This window comes from Ursus arctos, unplaced genomic scaffold, assembly GCF_023065955.2.
Source record: "Ursus arctos isolate Adak ecotype North America unplaced genomic scaffold, UrsArc2.0 scaffold_9, whole genome shotgun sequence".
Taxonomy (NCBI): Eukaryota; Metazoa; Chordata; class Mammalia; order Carnivora; family Ursidae; genus Ursus; species Ursus arctos.
In genome coordinates this window covers 78,924,973-78,945,165 of record NW_026623111.1, presented here as the reverse complement: position 1 = coordinate 78,945,165, position 20,193 = coordinate 78,924,973, and the positions used below count along the sequence as shown (strand labels likewise).

The window sequence follows — 20,193 nt, the reverse complement described above, 5'->3', positions numbered from 1 at the left end:
TGCACTCCTATTTTTAGGGACTGGGAGTTGAAGATGAGTCATTAACAAGTTCCCATAGTCTTCGTTTTCTTACCAGCTATTGTAGGTTTTTGTTACATGTGCAAACGAGCAAGACACCAAACAAAAAATAATATGGTTACAACTTAGAAGGCACAGCCTTCTAATCACGAGCCAATGAAAGAAGGTGTCCATTATCTGCACATGTTGAGTTACACAACTAACCGTGAAAACTCCAGAAAGCCCATGGCTCCTCTATTCCATCTAGTCAAGACCCTGAGTAAGAACACGTGGGTGGCATCCTTGGAAAGGCAAGGCAGTGTAGGGCATGGGGGTCAGAAACTTATGAACCTGGGGCTTTTTTTTTTTTTTTTTAAGATTTTATTTTTAAGTAATCTCTTCACCCAGCAGGGCTGGAACTCACCACCCCGAGATCAAGTCATAAGCTTCACTGACTCAGCCAGCCAGGCACCCCATGAACCTGGGACTTATAGGCACAGGCAATCCTGCTTGCAGTTCAGCTTGTAAACAACTATCTACAAGAAAAGGTCTTAAGATAACACGCCTTGAAAAACAAATGAAATTTATGCACCCTCCCCACACAACGTCTTCTTGCATACATTTTCCGCGGATCTTTTAGTGCCCCACGATCTCCAAGAACCCTCCAGCCACCGGCCTGTGTCCCCAAGTCCCTCGGTCTGCGCAGGCGCAGGGAGCAGCCCGCAGAAGGGCGGGGAGAGGCGGGGTGCGTCCCACGCCAAAGGCCCGGGCTCCTCCCCGGAAACCTGTCATCGGGCCTCGGAGGCGGAGGAAGTGCTTCCTGGAGCGCGGAGGGGGTCACAAATCATGTGACGACGGCTTTCAAAGGAGACTGTCTTTGAAGCTGTCCCCGAATTTGCAGCGGAGGGAGCACCGCCTCCCGGAAAGCCAGGTAACTCGAGCCGCTTTGCGCCGTATTTGTCCCGGGCCCGCAGGCGGCGCGGGCGGTGAGATGCAAGGGAGGGAGAGGACTCCCATTCCCCTCTCCTTTGGGCCTAGATCTTCGCGGGTGGAGGGTGCAGTGGACTGAGGGAGGGCATCCCAGCTACCGTGTGGGTGTTTGGGAACTCCCGCCTCACTGCGGCTTCCCTGGTGCGAGTCCCCGAGCCGCGGCTTCTTGCCTGGCCCGGGTGAGAGCGGACCCCGCTTACCAGGTTGGAGGTGGGAGGAAGTCTGGAGGGGAGAATCACCAGGAGTTTCTCTTCCAGGAGTGGAGATTGATCCTGCGGGAGAAAGGGGTTCGTCATGGCGGATGTGAGTTAACACCCCCACACAAGAGGAAGGGGAGGGGTGGGGAGTTTGGTGGAGGCCCGCGGGGCGGGGAGAGCTAGAGCTTCCCAAGGAGAAATTGGCTTCCTTTTTAGCCCGCCCCCCCGCGTCGTAGTTTCTGTGGACTCTGGAGTGACTAATACGAAGAGGTTTGCGGGGTCCTGAGTGCCCACAGTGGGACTGGAGGACGCTAAGGTGTCTGAGTTGAGAGAACTGTGTTCTTCCCAGTCCCCAGTCCAGCGGGCCTAAGAGAGGCTCTGAATACCGTTTGAATTTCTAAATGTTTTGCTGCTTGTGAATCTACTTGTTTCCAGTAAGTGGTCCTGATGTCACTCCAGATTTCATTGGAGCAAATTGAGATGATTTTTAACGGATACCTCTTTAGCACAGCAATAAAACGCAAACTGTAAGTTTAGGAAACTTAATGGTACTAGTTACTAGAAACAACAGGGAATTAATAGTACTACTGTTTGTGTCAATATTTTACATCCTGTTGTTATTTTACTTACATGCTGGGCATTCTTCTAAACATTGAACATATACTCATTTAATTCTTACAACTTTAATGAAGTGGGCACTGTTACTGCCCTTGTGTTCTAGGGAGGAGGCTAAGGCATAGAAAGATCACCTAACTTGCCTCAGGTTACACAGCTGGTAAGTTGTAGAGTCAAGATACCAACCCAGGCTGTCCTCAGTCCAGAGTTTATTCTCTTAACCACTAGACTAAATGATCGTTCAACATTAATATGAGCGTGATTTTTCTTTTTAGGTTGTAAGATTATGTGTTTGAGTGTTTAGGCACTTTGCATGCCTTTATCACTCCTTTTTGGAGTGTCTCCCATTATGTTCTTGAAACCTTATTTTCCAGGCATAGTCAAATCACTGCATATCTGTTGAGCATTGCCTTGCAGAGGTTGTTGTAATAAGGGCTGTGGGTGAGATAAAGATGATTAAGGTATAATTCCTCTTCGTAAGGTTTGTTTTGTTTTTTAAGATTTTATTTATTTATTTATTTATTTATTTATCAGAGAGAGAGAGAGCGCACAAGCAGGGGGAGCAGGCAGGCAAAGGGAGAAGCAGACTACCTGCTGAGCAAGGAGCCTGATGTGGGGCTTGATTCCAGGACCCTGGAATCACGACCTGAGCCAAAGGCAGATACTTAACCAACTGAGCCATCCAGGCATCCCTCCATAAGGGTTTTAAAAATTTTTTTTAATTATAGTAGGCAGGTGATCATAAATGTATGTACATTATTGGATGAAAATTCAAAAGAGAGAGGGATTACATCTGGTGTTTATCAGGAAAGCCTGTTTGGAGTATTTGGTGGTTCAAATTAGCGCTAAATAATGAGTAGCAGTTTTTCTTAAAGTAAGATTGATAGAGAATTACTATTAAAATGAATAGTGTAAGCAAAGTTTGAGAGGTAGGAAAGGAAAAGATGTGTGTGGAGGAGCTGTGAGTAACCCACTTCTGCTTGGGCTGAGAGTATGTATGAGGGAGTGGTAGGAAGCAGGACTGTAAAAGTAGGTGTAGACCATATTGTAGAGAAGCTCAAATGTTAAAAGAAGTTGTAGAGAAATTATTAAACAGTGGAGAGCTGTTCAGACGTTGGTTCTCAACCTTGGCTGCACAGGGAATCATCTGGGAAGCATCTCTAACCCAGGTAGAGAAGGAGAATAATATGGCCATTGGCACTGTGTAGAACTGTATGGGATAGAAGTGGGAGACCAGCATACCAGTTAGGAAGCACAAGTCATAAGTAATAACGTGAACCTAAATTGTAATGTCAGTTGAAAAGGAGAGGAAGAGGGGCGCCTGGGTGAATTAGTCAGTTAAGCACCTGCCTTTGGCTCAGGTCATGATCCCAGGGTCCGGGGATCAAGCCTCGCATTGGGGATCAAGCCTCGCATCGGGCTCCCTACTCAGCCTGCTTCCTGCTCAGCAGGGAGCCTGCTTCTCCTCCCTCTGCCTGCTGCTCCCCCTGATTGTACTCTGTCTCTCTCTGTGAAATAAATAAATACAATCTTTAAAAAGAAAAGGAGAGGAAGAGATTATTTTAAAAACATTTGACTTCACAAATCATTTAGCAGTGATAAAGGTGAGGTTAGGGTTAAATGTTACTCTGTGTTTCAGACCTGAATAATGGGTAGTGCCAATAGTGGAGACAGGAAGAGATAGAGGAAATCTGGATTTCACGTGAAACAATGAGTTGAGTTTTAATGTGTGTATTTAAGATAAGAGCAGAGGTAAGATGGTGGTGATAACATGAAATAAAATGAACATTCAGGTTTGGCGAATAGTGGGGATTAGAGGTTCAAAACAACAGATTCCCGATCTACCTGTGTAGACCTCCTAATTGATAGCTGGATTGTCTATGATATTCCCCAGGTGAGAGAGTGCAGTGAGAAGAATTAAAATAGTCTTTTATTTCTTTAATCCTAATTCTGTTTCATGCTTAACACTTGACACATGTTGTCATTTATCTTTAGTCGTGAAAAGAAACAGAGTTTCAAAGAAGTTCGTTTACCCAGGATTGTTCTAAGGTGATGTGGGGACGTGGAAAGAGGTTTATAATATATTCTCAAGTGAACAGGACAGTAGCAACAGGATGTAAAATAGTATGAAAAATATGCACTAATTTTACAGCTAGTATGTATTTGTCCAGATATGCTAATCAGTTTACATACATTTTCTCAATAAGTGTTAACAGTCTTATGACGTAGGTTCTGTGATTATCCCTTCTCACAAGTAATGAAACTGGGACTTAGAGAAAAAGGTTAAGTAACTTGTTCCAAGTCACACAACTAGTATCAAAATCAAAAAGAAAAAAACACACAGGCAAGGAAAATTATGAATGACGATTTAAAGTACATGAAATGTGGACAGGACAGTATCTAGGGAACCTGTACAAGGCATATTGTTATAATATGATTTTTTATGTTCTCTTTCAGGACCTAAAGCGATTCCTGTATAAAAAATTACCAAGGTAAAAAATTACTAATTTGTTATTAAATAAATTCTGCATTATATACGTTGATTTTATGTAGCATTTTGTTTCTATTTATTTTAGACTAAGTATGTGTATATCATATTGTTATTTAGCATTTTCAAATACTTAACACTAGGTAGCACAAGAAATGTCCTTTGACATTTGAGCTGACATTTGAGCTTGACAGCTGAGATTAAACAGCTTGTGAATGCCAAAGGGCTAGAACTCAGATTTCTTGCCATGTTAGAGTTTTTCAAATGTACTATCATAGCAGTTTACTGGATTATGCTTTGAAGTAGTGAGAGCAATTTTAAGGGGAAAAACCCTAGAACTTGCCTTTCCTTTAGTATAACTTTTTTTTTTTCTTTCTAAAGATTGTATTTATTTATTTGACAGAGAGAGAGAGACAGCCAGCGAGAGAGGGAACACAAGCAGGGAGAGTAGGAGAGGAAGAAGCAGGCTCCCAGCGGAGGAGCCTGATCTGGGGCTCGATCCCAGAACGCCGGGATCACGCCCTGAGCCGAAGGCAGACGCTTAACGACTGAGCCACCCAGGCGCCCCTCCTTTAGTATAACTTTTAAGACCTAATTGCCGAGTCTGTATAACCTAAAAATGCTAGATGTAGACAGCAGTTCATACTTGGAAAATCACAAGGCTTGCTTGTGCCTGCACCCAGTCCATTTGATGCGCCATTTTCAATTAGGCTCTGTGTGAAGGACCGCAGACTTCCTTTTAGATGTTTTTGTGGTTCAGAGAACTTTGTCACTTTCGTTGTATTAAAATTCACATTTAGTTTAGTGCAAAATAATACCTTAGAGTTACGGATGTGAGAGAGAGGAATAGGACTTGAGACCTCCATTTTCACATTCCAGCATGATCGAATAACCTTTGAGGTGTAATGTTGCACAATATGTGGTGAGATTCTTTTTTTCCTTCTTTTTTTATTCTCCAAGTGTGTAAATTTAAAAAGGTTTTGGATGTCAGTTTACTTCTGTAGGTAGGTTAAAAAAAAAAATTCTCTTGTTTGGATTTTTGCCTGAACTGTTTGGTGTGGTTTGCTGTTGACTTGTGCCTTTACCCTGACTACAAACCAGTAGAAATTAATACTATCTCCTGGGTTTCATTTACGTATGTTTGTATTCAAGAAGAAAATACTGTTATATTCAGGAGGGAAATATTACGGAAGCATGAAGTAGTTGATTCTGTTGCCAGCCTAACGATGGGAAGGCAGTCCTGGCTTTGCACAGTAGTGCAGGGCCGCAAAGATGACTGCGCTGGAACCGTCCGGAGCGGTCTTAGGAATCCCTGCGGGAAGGACCGTTGGTCTGTGATGTTTAGAAAATTTTGTCAAAACCGTAAAACCTCTTTTGTTGGTTCTATTTGAGGGAATGGAAACAAATGCTAAAACCAGTATTTGTTTAATACACAGCAATTTAAAAACAGTGGAATTATTGAGTAATAGAGTGTTTATTTCTTTGGAGAAAACGCCTCAAGTGTAGTTTGAACGGTTCCTACTTCTTTGCACACACGGTAAAATACAGGAAACGGACAACCTTAAGGTAAGGAGCAGGCGTCTTCTCTGTGCCTTCGAATTGCCGTACTCCTTTCTCAGACTGGATCAGCCCCCACCATTTTGTCCTTTGTACTGTCGATGCCGTGCGAGGTTTTTTGCCAGCGTCCCTTCCTCTAGGATAGCGTCGTCCTTTTCCTCGCCACCCGGGCCCCCTTCCTGTCGGTGAGCGCGCTTGGACGGGGTTCCTCTGGCTGCACGTCTTGTGCACACAGCGAAAGGGTGGGCGTCCTTGCGGCTGTTATGCCTTCTCCGAGTGTTTACTTTCTATTTGCATTTCACTTCTAGCATTGTCACCTTTCCTTCCTTTGCTGTACGTCATCGTGATTAGCCAGTTCCCGATTTCAGTTCTGTTTTTCTTTTTAATACCATATGCTTTATCATTGGGCGACAAGGAGATAGCGCTCCGTGTTTTACCGTCCCTGCCTGCACGGAGGAACCAGCCACCAGCACGCTTTGAAAGCAGTGACGGGACTGGTTCTTGACACGGTGCGCATCTGTCATTGACAAAGTTATTCACGTGGTGATTTGTATGAAGAGTTAGTGGGGTTTGTACTGTATGCAGTTACTCACGTAATATGCCCTCTGTCCTGAAGTTTGAGCCATGCTGTCAGGGGAGTGGTGTTATTTAATTCAGCTCTGGGAACTAAAATGTGTCCATATTGGAACTGTACAAAACGAAGGATTTCTGTGTTGGTATCTGCCTGATTGGAAGTTTAGCAATATTTAAAGGGTGGTAAAACTGACCAGTAGGATTCGAGGGAAATACTGCACTGGCAACAAAATATAGGAGCAGAAGCATAGTTGGTATTTGTAAAAAGTGTATTTGTAAAAGTGTGATGAAAATCTTTGTATAGTGGAAGAAAGGGGTTAGGATCATGTGTTTCGGTTTAGTTTGGGTTTTTTTTCCCCCATAATGACCAAGGCTGCTTTGGTTCGTATTCATTCATGACTTTTTCTTGAAAGTAGGCTTATTGTATCCCAAAAGCTAGAGAAATGAAGAAATAATATTGAACACTTACAAAGAAACGTAGTAAAACGTACATTTTGATTTGTTGCTAAATGTATGTAAAATGAAGGGGTTTGGACGAAGGCAGCTCGGCTTCAGAGCTGCGGGTTCATGCTTTTAATTGTACCGCCATACCTCTCAACAACAAGTCAGTTAATAGAATACGGTTTTGTTCATTTTTAAATTCCCTGCTAAATATAGTCCTTGAATTTGTATTTTTCAGTCTAGTTGTGACCCAAAGCAGGCTCAGGCTTTAACAGTCACAACTTTTTGTGTTTTAAAATAACCAAATGTTACATTATTATATATATAAAAGGAAGTATGATGTCTGATTACAAATGCAACATTTGTTTTTTTGGAATAGAAGTGTTTGTTTTATTGAGCTTTAGGTTTAGGTGTCTGCAGAATATTTCATAACATTTAATTCCTTCTGGAAGTGCATACAGTGTACCTATTAACGCAGCATACTTATTTTCAACTATTAGTAAAATCTACTCATGTTATTTTTTGTTCACCATGTGTAGGATTGGAAACATCTTTTATATTTGTGACCTGATTTCTTTAAGTGGGTATTTTAAGTATGTGAGTAATTTTTCTACTTTGTTGGGCATTTATCTCTGTGAATTTAAAATCTGTTAAAAAGAAAGTCTTTATTTCTGCCTCCTCTTTTGGTGCATTAGTTGGCATTTAAGTTAATTAACTGAAACTAAGAGAAAAGAAACTATGGTGACAGAGATATTTCTAAACATTTTTTGTAGTACTCTTTACCTGCTTTTTAATTTGCTTATCTTTTGAGGAGGCAGTACATTCATAAAGTTCAAGATTCAGAAGTTAACTGAAGGACATAGTGAGAAGTTTCCTAGCCCTGCCCCCCAGCCACACAGTTCCCCTCTCAGAGACACCCAGTACATTCAAAGATGTTTGACGCACCTGTAAACAGGCATGTCTATAAACACACATATTTACACATTTACACTTGGATCTTAGTTGAGGATATTATAACAAAATACCATAGATTGGATTTCCTATAAATAACCAAAATTTATTTTCCACAGTTCCGGAAGCTGGGAGTCCAAGATCAAGGTGCCAGCATGGTTCAGTTCTGGTCGAGCCCCTTTCCGAGTTGCAGATTGCAGACTCCCCATATCTTTATATGGTAGAAAGAGGGCTAGCTAGCTCTCTAGCCTTAAGTAAGGGCACTCTTCTGATATCTGAGGGCTCCCCCCCCCGTTTCCTGATTACCTCCCAAAGGCCCCACCTCCAAATACATTGGGATTAGGGTTTCAACATAACGAATTTTGGGGGTGACACAAACATTCAGTCCATCACAACATATACATACACATGCCTACACTTGTTTTTATAAAAGTTCTACTTCCTGTACACACTATTCAAAACTGTTTTTTCACTTAACAATATACCTTTTAGGTCAGTCCTTCCCAGTACATGCAAAGAGCTGTTTCTTTGTTTTTAATGGCTGCAGGGTGTTCTGTTGTGTGTGTGTCGTGATTTTTTGGACTTGTCCTTCTTGATAGACAGGTTTCCAGTTTTCTTTCCTATTTCAGGTGATGTTGCTGTTGATAACGGGACAAAGTAGTTTCTATGTGTGCAAGTATCAGTAGGATATACTTTTATATAACCTAGTTAGAAGAATTTGTTTTATACATTAACCTTACAGAGCACATTTTAATCTGTAGATAATTCCAGGTTAGAATGATAATAAAAAATAATACCAGTAAATATTTATACACGGTTATTTCATCATTCTTACGTTATTTTATTTTTTTATTTTTCATTATGTTCAGTTAGCCAACATATAGTACAAGTTTTTGTCGTAGTGTTCAACGATTCATTAGTTGTGTATAACACCCGGTGCTCATCCCAACACATGCCCTCCTAATACCCATCACCCGGTCACCCCCTCCCCCCACCCCCCTCCTTTCTGTAACCCTCAGCTTGGCTTCTGGAGTCCAGAGTCTCTCGTGGTTTGTCTCCCTCTCTGATTTCTTTCCATTCGGTTTTCCCTCCCTTCCCCTGCGGTCCTCTGCGCTGTTACGTCCCATATATGAGTGAAACAATAGAATTGTCTTTCTCTGCTTGACTTATTTCACTTAGCATAATCCCCTCCAGTTCCATCCATGTCGATACAAACGGTGGGTATTCATCCTTTCCGGTGGCTGAGTAATACTCCATTGTATATATGGGCCACATCGTCTTTATCAGTTCATCTGTTGAAAGACATCTCAGTTCCTTCCACAGTTTGGCTCTTACGGACATTGCTGCTATGAACATCATTCTTTCTTTTAACGTGAGGTTCGTAAATGGTAGTGTTTATAACATTTCCTCAAAATTTAATAACACTTCTCTGACTTAAAAGTTTTTGCCACTGGTTCTTTAAAATTTAATTTCAGTATCTTAAGATGACTATTCCTCATTTCTAACTTAAAACATTAAGGTTAACACAATAAGGAATGGATAATCTGGGTTACAGTAAGAACGTTGAACATATTTCTGAGTAGCAGTCTTGGATATTATGAGATTATGGGGCTGGAAGTTTGAGAATGTTTTCCCATTCTAATTTTTAACACTGTAATTTTGTACTCTAGGAATTCTGTAATGAGTTAATACTTAAACTGCACTAATAAATTGTCAGTGTGCTCAGATGACAGTCTGATGCTAATTAGTAATAATTAATATTTTTGAATTTTAACTATGTACCAGCCTCTACTTTACATGCATTACTTTATTAAATTTTGCAATAGCTACATAAGTACAGTTGTCCCCTTTCCGTATTGGTAACAGAGGCTTACAGAGGTTTCATAACTGGCCCGGGGTAGCATAAATAGTAAATGTAGGAGAGCCTAGACTGGACCAAATGGTTATAGTCCTGACCATTCTGCTTACTGCTTCTTATGTAGGCATAGCTGAAAAGATTGCAACATGACCTTCATTCTTTCCATTCTGTTCCTTCAGCCTAGAACAATCTTTCTGCCCCTCTTCTCTGGACCAGTGCCATAACATCTCAGCTTAGCTATCACTGTCTCAGGGAAGCCTTCCCTGACCCACTTGTCTAAATCAGCCCCCCTTTTATAGGCTCTCCTAACCCACAGATATCTTGACGGCACTTGATACCATTGTCACTATAGCTATTGCTGATAACCTGTCATACTTTCGTAAATAATGGAAAGATAAGTAGCAATTATAATGGAGAAGTATCTGTGTTTTAGATCTTATCAATAAATTGCATAAATTTGTTAAGATTTTAATAATACACATGTTTATTCAATTTCTGGAAGTTTTGGCAGACATCTGGAAACTTATGAGGTCAGTAACTGAGTTGACATAGATTTTCAGAAATATACATGAAAATCCCTATAATGACTTTGAGGTGCATATTTTGAGAAAATGAAATGTTTCATAATATTTTAACTTCTTTTTTTCTTTCTAGTGTTGAAGGGCTCCATGCTATTGTTGTGTCAGATAGAGATGGAGTCCCCGTTATTAAAGGTAAGACTGAGCGCCTGCATGCCAGTATCATGTTTGCTTTTGAATAAAAACGTATTTAGGTCTGAGTAATGTGGAAAGCAAGCATATAAAAGCTATTTCAATAAATCCAGGAGAAGGTCTTAGTTTGGCGGGAGATGTTTGCTTTTGGATGTTGAAGGCTGGATCACCTGCTACATGTTGAATGGATTGTGTCACCATCGAGAGTTTAAGCATGGATTTATCACAAGCCTAGTTTTTCTTGAAAGACATTAGTGGTACAAGGTAAACATTAGTAAATGTCAGTGCTGAGACTGGGCCTGTATGCAGCTACATGTGTTACACACACAGCCTTCCCCCAATGTATATATATTTTTTTAAAGATTTTATTTATTTATTCGACAGAGATAGAGACAGCCAGCGAGAGAGGGAACACAAGCAGGGGGAGTGGGAGAGGAAGAAGCAGGCTCACAGCGGAAGAGCCTGATGTGGGGCTCGATCCCATAACGCCGGGATCACGCCCTGAGCCGAAGGCAGACGCTTAACCGCTGTGCCACCCAGGCGCCCCCCAATGTATATTTTTTAATCAGTTACTGCTAGTGGTTTTGGGATAAACCTCCTTACATTTGAATTAACATATGTTCATTGTTTTGTTGAAACTTTGTTGCTTTTCTCCTTCTTTACTGGAAATAAGATATTTTTTCAACTTTTAATTTCACAATTTACTTTCGTTAACGAGGCTCTAACAAGACTTTCTCACCTGAAGAAAAGCTTGTTAACCTGGAAAATGAAATTTTTTTTTGCCTGATTTTCAGCTTTTTTTTTTTTTTTTTTTTTTTTTTTTTTTTTTTTTTTTTAGAGTTTATTTATTTGAGAGAGAGAGAGAGTGTGTGCGCGTATGTGCAGGCAAGCAGGGGGAGGGGTAGAGGGGGAAGGAGAGGAACTCGCAGACTGGCTGGAGCCAGAGCCCGGATCCCAACGTAGGGCTCGATCTCAGGGCCCTGAGATCATGGTGTGAGCCAAATCAAGAGTCAGTTGCTTAGCTGACTGAGCCACCCAGGCAGCCCTCAGCTTTTGTCTTCAAGTATATATGATGTCACTGAATCAGTGTGTATTAAGAGCATTTTTACTATTTGTGTCTTAAGGTATCATCACACGGATGTTCGTAGTTCTGTAGGGACGCCGTAATAGCTTTCCCAAGGAAAGATTAAATGAGTTTCTTGACATTTTGTTTACAATTTCTTTTCCACCTGAGGTTATCATATATGTCAGATAATTTTAGACCTTAGAATTGAAAGGAAGTGTAGAAATCACTTAATTTAGTTCTTTCATTTTGTAAACAAAGATGGTCAAGTGCAAAGAGTACATTGTTAGTGCAAAGTTGCACATGAGTCAGTGACAAGATAATAATAGAACCCATTATCTTCTGATGTGTGGTTCAGTGTGCGTTCTAGCCCACCATAAAACATAGGTGGCCGTGGGCAAGTAAGTCGCCTGCCTTTTTGCCTTTACTCAATTCTGTGATGAGGGCTTTGAACAAAATTAACATAATCTCCAGCTCTAATGTTCTTTCTTAGGATCTCTGTGTTAAAGCTACAACTAATTCCATTCAGGTCTTTTAATGAGTGAAAGAAACTTAAAACAGATGGCCAGCTGCAAAATTATTAATGTCTGTAAGTGAGACTGCTATAGGTTTATGAGAGCAAATGTTTTCTGGAAGCTTCTTTCACTATTCTAGCTTGGCTCTCGGTTGAGCAGAATATTCAGTTTATTAAACATACTGATTAATTTGTGTTTTAAAGTAGATATTAAGAAAATATAAACAATATTCTTCAAAAAAAAATTGTGACAATCAGTATTTCTTCCCTTGGTTATGATCACTCGATTTCTGACTGAGCAGTTTTTCTCACCTAAATTGGTGAGGCCCAATTCGTGATACAATTTTCAGTATTGTGAAGCATAGTAGCCCTTGAGCTCAATATTTTCACTGATTTATGTTAAAAAACAGAAAGGGTGCTGTAAAGTTCTATCACACGCACTGCATGATTTTTATTTAAACCGTTTGTATTTCCAGTGGCCAATGATAGTGCCCCAGAGCATGCGTTGCGACCTGGCTTCTTATCTACTTTCGCCCTTGCAACAGACCAAGGGAGCAAACTTGGACTTTCAAAAAATAAAAGTATCATCTGTTACTATAACACCTACCAGGTAGGTTCATAATTATTGACTGGTTTGCTACCTTCAACTGTTGTCGTGTCTTCTCTATGAAAAAGCTTACGTTGTTACTCTAAATTCTAGTTTTGAAGTGTGGGTGGCGTTTTGAAACCCTAGCCTTCAAATTGGTTATGTTGAATTGTAGTAACCGTCTTCACATTTTATAGCAGGCATTAATTAATGCGGAAAAGTAATTAAGAGGTATATTAATAAAGTACATTATCCTAAAAAGGGAAGTCAGGTCACCGTCACCTCCAGTAGATGGTGCCCTTAGCTTAACAAATGTGATTTCTCAAATAACATACTTTTTTTGTGGTATAAAAAAATTTCCCTTGATGGCTAAGTAGTGTTATTGAAATTTGTTATTGCTGCGAATGCCTTCATTTGGTTTGGAAGATCTATATAATGAGTGAGGTTGCTGTGAAGGAATTTCATTGCTACACACCTCTTCATCTCTAGCTGCGTCTTCTTGTTTAGAGTAAGTTGATGGCGTCGGCCTTAGAGCGGTTTCGCAGAGTTTGATTCATGTACTGCTGGTGCTGCACAAGTGATGTTTTTATTTTAAAAGTTCATATTTTCATGTGTATTAGGCAGAAGATAACCAACGCTTTTGACCTTTAATTTCATCGGTAAGGGTCAGCTCGAAGCTAAGTTTTTTTAAACGATAGTTGATTTGAAGTAAACTCAAATTTAAAGTAATAGTGGTACTCAGGAAGCAGGAAAATCATGAAGGTAGATCTGCTTGGATGAGAAATACTGATTCAGCCATTTAATTATCAAGTGTTTCTGGAGCCCTGCCATGTACTCATGGGCACACTGCTGGGCCTTGGGAGCTAAAGTGACGATAATGACGTAGTCCCGCCTTCCCATCTCTGAAGGCTGAGGAATGGTAATGTCTCTAGAGACTCAGTGAGTTTGTTGTTCTTTCATATTACATGATGGTAGGTAGCATCTTACACATTGGCCATTTAAATAAAACTTTTGAAAGATTAAGGTATTTCATTTGAATAACATATTATTTAGATCTTACTTTCTTTTTAGGTGGTTCAATTCAATCGTTTACCTTTGGTGGTGAGTTTCATAGCCAGCAGCAATGCCAATACAGGTGTGTTTTAACTACCTTAAATACAGCTTTTAATTTCTTGTAACACCATATCTGAGCAGTCTAATATGACAGGAACAGTAGATTTAGAGTCAGAAAAGCTGACTTCATGGCCCAGCTCCACCATCTATTTCTTGGTCTCCAGAAAAGTTTAACTTCTGTGAATTCTGTTTTCCCTAGCTGTAATGTAGCTAAAATCTGCTTTCTCTGTTTCATGGGGTTATTTTCTAGTTCAAGTGAGACATTATATGGGTAGGTGATCCTTTACGATAAAAAGGAGAATATAAATTATCTTCACCCCTTGAATGCTACATCTTGCTCACACTAAAACAGCTTAAGAAAACACAAAAAGAGTGGAGAAGATAACCAGACACTTAAAATGGTCAAGGATGAGTTCAAGTCTATGTAGACCCATCTATTAGAGTTTGTAAAACCTTGAATGATAGTGGGCAAGATTAATGTGATTGAGAATTCTGAGAGTGTGACTAGAATGAACTTACATGTGTTCTTCCTGAGGGTCGAAGAATCTGAGAACAAACACCAGGAAGCTGTACTTTCTATAGCAGATCGTAAGATCCCATTATATCCAGTAGCCTTCGCTGGATATTTATGTTTAAAATAATGCCTGTATCCTGTAATTTACATACTCCCTTCTGGATGAAGTGGGATTATTTTTTTTTAAGTATTGACTCCTTTAGATTTGGCTACTGTTTAGAACTGTTACGCATTCTTTTTCTGTTTTTTTCTTTCCAAGTTGTTTGAGCAAGTCTGTGTCCCGCTATGTCACTGAAACCTGTCTTTAGATTCCTTGTCTTTAAAATGAGGAGTATAGATTTGATGTAGAAGATCTCTTCCGTTTCTAAATATTTTGAAACTGTAAAATGCTCTATGTGAAAACACTTTGTAAATTATATAGGATAGTAGTGGTGTTGATGTTTAAAGTATATTAAACCTCAGTTGTGATGAATCACCATCATGTACTAAATCATCAGTTGTTACCAATGTTGATAATGTACAGAATTATATTTTAGTATCTAGAACAGTTTTTTTTTTGAGAATCCCCGATGCTTTTAATATTCTGTGAAATAGAGGAAGATCTTTGAGCGTAAGACAAACAGTGTCTGAGATATATAAGACATAGAGCTTTTCACTCTGGTAAACCAAGGAGAAGCTAGATATGCTCATTTCTAGACTACTTTGCCTCCCAGATTCAGCGCCGAATTTTAAACATGGAAGTGTATGTTTTATACTCCTACCGTTCATCTTTAAACTTAATTTTTTCACTTGAAATACTCATTTATGCTTCAGCTTTCCTGAATTTATAAAATAAATTTCTAGTATTTCTTTTCTCAAGGTTGAAGCAGGCTGTCTCCCTCTGTTTTGATAAAGTCCATTAAAATTTGTTCAGGAAAAAAGTGCACCTTTTTAAGTAAAAAGATCATTTCTGAATCAGTACAGATTTTGAAACAATAAAGTATAAATTAAAGTTTTCTTTTCAAAACTCTAACAATATTTCAGTGCATGTAATTCATTTTATATCTTCTAATACATATAAATATTTTTCATTTATTTACTTTAATAATAGACGATGAAAATAAACTTCATAATGAAAAGGGGTTTTGATTAGTTAGAATTACAGTATTTTGCTTTACTTATGGGGAATAAGCTAGATCTTGTTTGCTTTTTAGTAACTAAATTTTGACAGGAGGAAATCGAAATCAAAGACTTTTTCAGGAACATTTTTCTAATGTTCTCATTTTCTTAATCTCTGTTTTAGGACTCATTGTCAGCCTAGAAAAGGAACTTGCTCCGTTATTCGAAGAATTGAGACAAGTTGTGGAAGTTTCTTAATCCGGCAGTGGTTTTGATGTACCCCTTATTTTCATTATAACAGACACAATATCAATCCAGCAATCTTTAGACCACAACAGTGCTTGTATCCATGTACTCAAGAAAGGGCCCCTTTTCCCACCTGACACTAAAGAAAGAGCCTATAGATATAATTTATGGATAGATTGATACCTTTTCTTGTGCAGGGTCTTTTTCTGATGTAGTGAGATCTGGGGATACCACGGAGATGGTTCAGTACATCACAGCTCCCATGGAGTTAATCCAGGCACAAATATGCATGAGATTCTATTCAGTGGGTCAGAATCAAAATGGTACTCGGATCCACTTGAGCCATTAAGTGCTCCCTATTATATAGTATGCCCAGGCCTGCAGAGTGAAGCAGACCCTTTTAATTGTGAATAATAATGAGGACATATTTTTCTTTATATTGTTTTATTTCTTAGCATGGAGTGTGAGGAAGATAAAATGGCTTAGTAAAAGTAATAAAATCAGTACAATCACTAACTTTTCTACGTATATATTATTTTCCAACCTAGATGAATATTACTGATTTGATTCTTCTCAGAGGGTGCTGCTCTTTAATGAAAATTGAAGATGATAGCTAACGGTTTATTTGCTCCACTCTGCTTTCTATAACCAATCGGTGCTGTAATGTTTGTGTGTTCTTTGTAAAATTTAGAAGTGATTCATGATTGAATTCTGCTTCCAATATTGGTATGTACGTACACATGGTAGTACAGCCTTGTTTTTCATACGTGAGTGTAAATAAAATAGTATTTTTTAAAGTATAGTTTGAGCACTAAATAGGTTTCTTTTCCGGCTTCTTTTAAAAGTTTAAAGAATATAATTAACTGAATTCACTCTCACAACTACATGAAAAAGCAGCGAGTGTTGCTAATAGATACTGGTTTGGAGACTGTTTCACCTAGTGTCAGTTGGAAAGCAAACCGTATCCATGAGCCTCATTCAATCTCTACAAAAGAAGTATCTTTGTTCTAGAATATGCCCTTTACGTTCAGGAAGGCAGTCCATCATTCAGAGTTGCTAGTTTCCTCCTAGGTTCTTTGACAATCAGAGTTTGTCACTGGTGGAGTTCAGTGCACGTGCATCGAGCACCTGCTGTGTGCCATGTCCCAGAGCTGCCCCATTGCAGAATTCTGAGGAGGACAGTTCCCATCCTATTTCTGTGCTCCAGGGGAGCCTCTCGTGTGCAGTGTGTGAACGCTGTCCCTGGAGTTGTGCAGTGAGGAGTCAGCCAGCCTGGTGCCTGCCTGCCTGCCTGCCTGCCTGCTTGCTCCCTCCCTCCCTCCCTCCCTCCCTCTCTCCCCCTCTCCCCCTCTCCCTGCTTCTTCTTTCTATACAGATAGGAAACTAAATTGTGGTACCTTCCTTTAAAGAACTTAGAGCTCAGTAAATAAAAACAAGTATAGGAAGTGCTGTGATAAAAAGCCCTCCAGCTGCCAAGCTATTGAAACCCAGAAGGGGGGCATTTAAATTGGGCAAGTCTTTATGTGGACATAGAGGCAAGAGGGCATGTGTGCCCGTCAGGGAGCTAGAAATAGTTCGTAATAATGCACGAGCTGTGCCTTTTACAATCTAGAATTCCCATTGTCTGGATTTTTCTTGAATAGTGTCTGGGAGATTGTTGCTAATGTGTACTGTAGAACATTAATTTCAGGTAATGATTATTGTATACCTAAAAATCCCGGGAAAGGAAACTCATAAATGGAGATACTTTTAACCTTTGCATGGTGAACACTACTTTTGCATGGTGAATACAGCTACTATTAAAATTTCTGTTTGAAGGCGATAGATAAATTGCTCTACAGTTTATCTGGAAAAGTAAGTAGGTGAAAATCATTAAGAAATGTTCACAAAGCTAATACAAAACTAGATGAACTACTTTTTAAAAATTTTTTTAAAAAAATATTTTATTTATTTGTCAGAGAGAGAGAGCACAAGCAGGGGGTGCGGCAGGCAGAGGGAGAAGCAGGCTCCCGGGATCCTGGGATCATGACCGGAGCCAAAAGCAGATGCTTACCAACCGAGCCAGCCAGGCCCGATGGACTACTTTTGAAAGATGGTATACATTTGATGAGGTGCACAATTAGAACAGTATAACAGACTAACCCACAGACAGACTTTCGTAGGTACATGAGGACTTAAAACATTTTGAGGAGGACATAAGTCAGGGGGAAAAGGATTAGTCCATAAGTAGGACAGGCGATTTTTATGCCTTGCTGGTAGAAGCGTATATTGTTATATACCCTTTATATATAAAGGCCTGTTTGGCAATCTCTGTGAAACTTCCAAATGCACGTGGGAAAAAGAATGGAGAAGTGCTTTAGTTACTGAATAGAAATCCAAGACGTGATGTTCTCTGAGAAAAGAAGGATGTGAAATTGCATGGTAGCTGCAGTTTATATATAAGAAGAAAAAATGCACGTTCACGTTTGACTGTATGTGGTAGAGAAGGACCTGGTAACACTGGTAGCCTCCAAGGAGTGGAACTAGGTGCCTGGGGGACAGGGATCCCAGAAATGAGCCTTTTCACTGTAAACTGCGTTGGTGGTTTTTGAATTTTTCACTTCAAAAATCATGAAACATTCCAGCAAACAAAACTTACAGTAACATGACGATGGGGTATTTGGAGAGGAAAATTGTATCAGTCAGGGATTGCCACAGAAACAGAAGCAGAAGGATGGAGATGTATTAAGTGTATTTCAGGGAACTGGTTTATGTGATTGTGGGGCGTGGCTGGTCCAAAGTCTGTGGGGCGGGCCAGCAGGAGCCGAGGCAGAAGACTTCCTCGTGGAAACCTCAGTGTTGCTCTTCAGGCCGGCCTTTCAGCTGACTGGGTGAGGCCTGCTCGCGTTATGGAGGGTAATCTCGTGCTTAAATTCAGTGGGTTGAAGATGGACGTTAAGCGCATCTCCAGACTACACGACAACATGGAGTTTCACCGTCTGTTGAAAAACCGGGTACTGCAGCCTTGCTAAGGGGACACCTAGAACCACCCTTCAGTTTACCCTTGTCAGCCTGGCATCATAGCTTCTGAAAGCACACTTAACCTCCAAATAAAGTCAGTAACCAAGTTGTATTTCTGTGTTCAAACATGAAACAACTAACCCACATACAGAGAACGTGTTCGCTCTCCCCGGAAGAGGATGCAGAGTTCTTGGGTGACGTTCACTTTTCTCCTCCGTATATTACAGTTTAAATGCTGTGATGGAAGGTTAACCATTTTTTAATACATCTTATGTTTGATGATAAGAGGATACAAGAGGGAAGAAAAAATGTGCTTAATATGTATGTATGTATAATACATATTTGTTTATGTACACACAAACATTCATAGCAAAACAAGGAAGAAATGTAATAATCACTGTCCTTGTTTGTCTGAGTATGAAGTTGTAGCTGGTGTTTCTAACCGCCTTCATTACCCATTCCATACTCGCTCTGATAGGGAGCACCTCGGCTGCTCACGGCTCTGCCTAGAGGGTGACCCAGACCTTTATTCCTGAAGAATCCAAGCCATTGGTTGTCCTGCCTGAATTGAATTGTACTTTTCCACTGACTTTAGTCACAGGACTCTGTGGCACTGAGATCCCCTAGAGGATGTCCTGTGTCGTGAACATACTCTTTCCTCCATGGTGCAGTCGCAGCCCGGTTTCCCCCTGGTCATCAGGATCATTCACTCCGCCAGGACCGTCATTCCCTTCCTTATCTGTGGAATCAGAGGTGGGAGCCCAAAGTAGCTGGTAACGGTCTTAGTGTCCAGTTGAATAGCTCATTGATGTGTCTCCTGGTGGAAGCATTCCTCTCTCTGGAACAAGAGCCTCGAGACCAGCACAGCCTAAGAACTTGGGGACACTGCCTCAGCCCAGCGAGGTGTTGCCGCCCAGGGAGTGCTGTAACTGAGTCCTCAAAAGGCCATTCCCCCATTCTGTCGTGTCTGCTGCTTCAGGACGATGGGGAACACGGTAAAACCAACAAATTCCATGAGCAATATGAGAAATCTCTTGCCTCCAACATCCAAAGAGGCCCATTAGGTATTGTGCCTCTTTTTTGGTTGTGAAAGGGGCCAGATGCAACAAGTTATTTTTTACTTGAGAAAGGCTCTCTTGACCTGTCCCATACCACCAGACCCCAGACCCCTAGAATTTCAGTGAGGTGGAATGCTCCTGAGTTTTTGCTGAATTTATTTCCCATCCTCAAACAAGTGTCTTACCACTAAGTCTAGAATACTTGCTACTTCTTGCTCCTTAGGCCCAATCCGCATAATGTCATCAATGCAGTGGACCCATGCAATGTCTTATGAGAAGTGCGATCAAGGTCAGTGTGGACTAAATTATGGCACAGGGCTGAGCTGAAGTAGGATAGACCTCCGAGGTAGGATAGTGAAAAGTGGATCACTGGCCAGATAAAGCCAGCCGCTTCTGGTCAGCTTTACTAATAGCAAAAAACATTTGCCAGGTCAATAGCTGCATGTCAGGGACGAGGGATGTGTTAACCTCCTCAAGCAACGGAACCACATCTAGAACCGTAGCTGCTGTCCTAGTCAGCACCTGATTGATAAGCCACTGTCATTCTCTAAGAGCCATCTGTTTTCCGCACAGGCCAAATGGGTGGGCTGCACGAGGATGCGGTGGGTATCACCAGCCCTGCAT

At 40.5% G+C, this 20,193-nt stretch overlaps 1 protein-coding gene across 1 annotated transcript; it reads left to right on the top strand.

The window, feature by feature from the left end:
* Positions 1 to 789: 789 nt before the first annotated feature.
* On the top strand, positions 790 to 18,621 carry LAMTOR3 (late endosomal/lysosomal adaptor, MAPK and MTOR activator 3). The gene is made up of 7 exons (XM_026509664.4): positions 790 to 928; positions 1,245 to 1,290; positions 4,257 to 4,291; positions 10,322 to 10,380; positions 12,431 to 12,564; positions 13,612 to 13,675; positions 15,450 to 18,621. The coding sequence occupies exons 2-7, from the start codon at positions 1,282 to 1,284 to the stop codon at positions 15,521 to 15,523; spliced, it is 375 nt and encodes a 124-aa protein (XP_026365449.1). The 5' UTR covers positions 790 to 928; positions 1,245 to 1,281; the 3' UTR covers positions 15,524 to 18,621.
* Positions 18,622 to 20,193: the final 1,572 nt, after the last annotated feature.

What these genes read in the sequence shown, in the direction of transcription:
- LAMTOR3 (XM_026509664.4), top strand. An exon ending in CTGTATAAAAAATTACCAAG is followed by an intron (nt 4,292 to 10,321) that starts GTAAAAAATTAC and finishes TTTTCTTTCTAG; the next exon opens with TGTTGAAGGGCTCCATGCTA. An exon ending in CAGCAGCAATGCCAATACAG is followed by an intron (nt 13,676 to 15,449) that starts GTGTGTTTTAAC and finishes TCTCTGTTTTAG; the next exon opens with GACTCATTGTCAGCCTAGAA.